The sequence below is a fragment of the Temnothorax nylanderi genome, unplaced genomic scaffold, assembly GCF_030848795.1.
Source record: "Temnothorax nylanderi isolate EJ_2023f unplaced genomic scaffold, tnyl_v1.0 TNYL_tig1442_pilon, whole genome shotgun sequence".
Taxonomy (NCBI): Eukaryota; Metazoa; Arthropoda; class Insecta; order Hymenoptera; family Formicidae; genus Temnothorax; species Temnothorax nylanderi.
Genome location: NW_027250504.1, coordinates 4,268 through 8,961, shown reverse-complemented (window position 1 = coordinate 8,961; position 4,694 = coordinate 4,268). Strand labels below are relative to the sequence as shown.

General features: G+C 31.6%; 1 protein-coding gene across 2 annotated transcripts; it reads right to left on the bottom strand.

The window, feature by feature from the left end:
* Nucleotides 1-346: 346 nt before the first annotated feature.
* Nucleotides 347-3,792, bottom strand: LOC139787335 (uncharacterized). 2 transcript variants are annotated; one of them, XM_071726436.1, is made up of 3 exons: nt 3,608-3,792; nt 2,757-3,079; nt 347-2,394 (listed from the first exon to the last, which is right to left on the bottom strand). In XM_071726436.1, the coding sequence occupies exons 2-3, from the start codon at nt 2,797-2,799 to the stop codon at nt 602-604; spliced, it is 1,836 nt and encodes a 611-aa protein (XP_071582537.1). In that variant the 5' UTR covers nt 2,800-3,079; nt 3,608-3,792; the 3' UTR covers nt 347-601. The 2 variants fall into 2 exon arrangements, with proteins under 2 accessions (XP_071582537.1, XP_071582536.1); XM_071726435.1 differs by having other exon boundaries at nt 348-3,079; nt 3,608-3,790.
* Between the last annotated feature and the right edge of the window lie 902 nt (nt 3,793-4,694).

The following is a 4,694-nucleotide window of genomic DNA, read 5'->3' as shown; positions in this document are numbered from 1 at the left end:
CTCTCTATGAATTTTGCGTCTTTCCTTTTCCCATATATTGGATATATAAGAATGTTTGTACTGCCTAGGAGTCTCTTCATTAAGATGTGTACAAAACAGTGTGTGTGTGTGTGTGTGTGTGTGTGTGTGTGTGTGTGTGTGTGTGTGTGTGTGTGTGTGTGTGTGTGTGTGTGTGAGAGAAAGAGAAAGAGAGAGAGAGAGAGAGATATATATATATATATGAGCAATAAAATAATTAGGAAAAAACCATATTAATAAATTCAGATAATAGCTTCTACAGTTTATATTTTGCATACACTTTATTAAAAATTTGTATTAATACATGTGTTGTACATTAATATAAAATAATGTGTTAAATAATAATGCATAACATGATTGATATATATGCATAACATAATTGATATATACTACAAGATAATAATATAAAAGAAATACAAAATAATACGTACCAAAATATAATACATACGTTAAATAATACGAATAAATTTATTATAGGGTGCAGTAATATACTTAGAACAAGAAATTATAGATTAATAAGTTAATAGATTATAGATTAATAGGTGAAAAAAGTTTAATATACAAGCAAATTCTCATCAATCACTTAATCTTTTTCATAACGATTAGGAAAATCAGTAACATAAGTACGGTTGCCTACAGTCATTAAAATGGATTTAGCATGTATATCATTAGCATTATATAGTTTGTACTCGCCATACGGAAGTGGGGAACATACTTTGATATGTAACGCTTTAGCGCCATATTGGTGGGCAACAATTACGTCATTGTGCTCAATGTTTAAGTTACAAGTTAAAATAAAAACAGATTTTTGATGAGTATGTTTATCAGTCAGCATCACAATTCTTTTAATAATTGCATATTTTCCGCTAATAAGTCTAACAACAGAATCGTTTGACTTTGCACCCTGCCTTGCATAGCATTTAGCGTGGTACTTGATACTATCTTTGATCATTCTTTCATATGTGGTATTTATTGGTTCATACTCGGAATCTCGAAATGCTTGACGCCCTTCATCTGATAATGGCACATACTTGTGTGCTCCGAAGACAGTGATTGAATTAACTTTGTAAGCTTCTTTTACAGTTCGGTAACACATCAAATCCGAACAGTAAGAAAGCACATCTTTTTTGACATTATATGACTGTATAATGTTTGGTAGTATTCTGCACATTGAATATTTTTCAGCAATTTGGCTTGCTGTTCCTCTTACTCCTTTTATGAGTTTCATCAAGCAACCGTTTCCGGTTTCGAAGGAAAATGCAGAGTAACACCACCATGGTCCCATTAATTTTACCATTTTTCCCATGTGCAGAAGCAAATGAGTATTAAAATGCATGAGTGATGATCCATACAATTTCATCAATTCGAGAACATATTCAACAAGAAACCAAGTTGCCTTCTGTAAGTCATCATTGCTAATATTTTCACTCAACAAAATATAGGATGCTGATACTAATAAACAATGATGCTTTAAGTACCGCATAGGAAGTATATCAATTAAGCATGGTAAACTGTAATATAGTAACCAAGACCGCCATTCATTCGCTTTCCAATGAACACGATCAGTAATACTTCTTGGTCGCCTGGATATTGATGAAGGGGGACATATATTAAGAAGTCTTTCGTCAACTATGGCCTCTTTATCTTTTAAAGAAAATGATTGACTAGCAGGTGATTCAAACCATAAAAAAGTCATAGTCTTGACAACACCAAGTAATACTCCATGCATGTAGTCAATTGCAAATCCGTAAACCAAATTAAAATATCTAAGAATCCAAAAAGCATTTTTTCCTTTTATTCCTTTGTAATCATTCACACCTCCTGGACGTAGTTTTCCCTCTCTTCTTAAACTCTCTGCCAATTCCATTTCTTTTCTACATTCTTCGTCATTTCTATCAATAACTTGGAAAACTTTCTCTTCCTTGGAAACACGATCTATTCCATTTACTGTGTAGGAGAGACTAAAGTCATCCATCATATAAACATCGTCATTCATAGGATATTTTGCATGCATTCCTTCTTCTAATACAATTCCAGGATGATAACAATAACCACAACCAAAGTATCCGTTGAATTGCTTTATATTTTGTACAATCGGTTTTGCCTTAGAGTCCAAAACACCAGCAAATAATACAATTTTGCTGTTTATCAGTTCTCCCGATGGTGTTTTCCAGTCTAAGCCATCATTATACAAAACTTTTGCCTCTTTTACAAATGCAGAAAGGAAAAGTGGCATATCTGGCTCATTTCTACCGAACCAAAGACCTGCCAACATGGAGTTATTTTGATCAAAACGACAAGAAGGAGGAAGCTCATTTATGCGAAAATGGATGGGCCACAAAGTATTTTTACTTCCAGAAAATATAACCGCTCCATCTGTTGAAAACGATAAGCTCAAACTAAAACGGCTTGAAAGCGTGCCATTATCAATTAGTTCTTTATACATTAATCCATCAAAAATGTCACTAATGACAGAGTCGTCTTTATCCCGATTCCATCTATATTGAATAAGTTCCAAAATTTCATTCGTGTTTTCAAGAAAAAAAATAAGTTGATGTTTGACAGGCAATGTTACAAAGAAGTGACCGTCATTCATATTTTTGGTGCTACTTTTTCTATTACAAACAGGACATTGCAAAAGATTAGTTTTTTTTCTTTTCACTTTTTAGTATTTCTTTAATATAGCAATTACAATCGGGACAATAGAAATGAAAAGAGTAGTTAATGCTCCCAAATACCTGTAGTTGGGAAACATATACTTTGTAGTTGGGATAAATTCATTATTCAGCAAACAATTTACAAGTTTGCATAAGTCCTCTGTGGCTGTAGCTGTTAAGCTGTGTCGAAAAGAAAAGTTCCAAATAAGCAACATAATCTCGAACTTGGTTCTTCTTGCATTTAAGAAAATTTCTTCTTCAAGATGCAGAAATTTCTTTCCTCCAATAATAAATTTCATCTTATTATCAATTAAGTTATCTGGATTATCAAAAGCACCACTGCTGTGTCCTTCGCTGTGTTCACTTGAATCATCAATGCTCAGAAATGTAGCACTAGAGTCACTCTGAAATAAAAAGAATCAAAAACGAATAAAAAAACGTGAATATCAATTAAATCAATTTATCAAGTCTGCAGTTTTTTAGATTTAACAAAAAACAAATATTAAATATGTTATACCTGCTCAAAGAATTAAAAATTTTTATTGTATATTACAATAAATTTATTTTTCATTATGTATTAATAAATAAAGTAATTAAAATAACTATATACAGAATATGTCCAATTTTAATCAATCACCCCCAAAAACATTTTTATTTTTTATTATTTATATAAGCAATCATTGCCACCATCTGATGGCCTCCTTCAAGCCATGCAATTTATGTCTGAACCATTTTGCTGTACAATCAAAAATAAAAAAGTTTTTAGGGGTAATCGATTAAAATTAGACACTCTGTATATATATACATATCAGATAAGATAAAGTATAGTCACACAAGTTAATTAAACAAATACTTTTTATTTACTCAAAGATATGGAACTTTAGAACTATTCATTAAAAATATCTCATTAAACACATAACATTGATACGTACCTCATCACTGACAGAGTCACTGCACAAGGATGAAAAAGTTGAAACTGTGTCCATTTCATCACTTGTACTACAGACAGTATTAAAACTGCTGTTAGGATCCAAGTTACACTAAAACAGAATAATTTTAGTACATTATGATATATCACAACTTAGGGCCTGCGCACAATAGGACAAATATTAAATATTAAATATTAAATATTAAATTTTACACAAGAGAGAAAGAAAGAAAAGATCTTTTTTCTCTTTCTCTCGTGTATAAAATTTAATATTTAATATTTAATATTTGTCCTATTGTGCGCAGGCCCTTACACTATATGATGAAATCAAGGAACAGATTTATGCAATGAATATATACTTACTGTTGCAAACCGTTGTTGAACATTCTCCATATAAATTATTATTCTTTAAAGCAGCTGTAAATTGCACCTGGTCACTTTTATTTTCCTGTAGTTTGTACCTACAGGCTGTAGATTTTGGTGGCTTGGGGATAGGATCTTTTAACCATAAACGATACTGACGTCTAGATGCTTTGCTATTTCTTGTGGCATGATACTTGCAGATCTCACTTGGCATAAAAAATTAATATGCTCGTTATATGATCGCAGGCTGCGGTTTCATGCAATTAACAAATTTAAGACACAGATTAATTATTTGAGGTTAGCATGCTGTCAGTGATCTTTTTAACATTCAGTCTTTAATATTTAATGATATTTTTAATATTTTTATACATAATATTTATATACATATGTCACTTTATAAGTTTGTTTAATAAACTAGAAAGATTGCAGTCGAGCTAATTTCAATAGACAAATGTTGTTGATACACATGAATGTTACATATACACGTTCCACATGAAAATCACGTGCTCTATTGTAGTATATATTCTGCGAGAAATCTGCGCATAGACGGGCAGAGTGGGGAGAGCGTGACGCGTTACTATACGCTCAGATAGTCCAGTCAAAATACGATTAGACCTAGAAAAAATTGCAACACAAGGTTTTATTACGTCATTGTGTTCAGAAAAATATACTGAACAACATATTCAAATTCCGCCATTTTCCGCTATCCCTAAGTATGTTTTTTATTA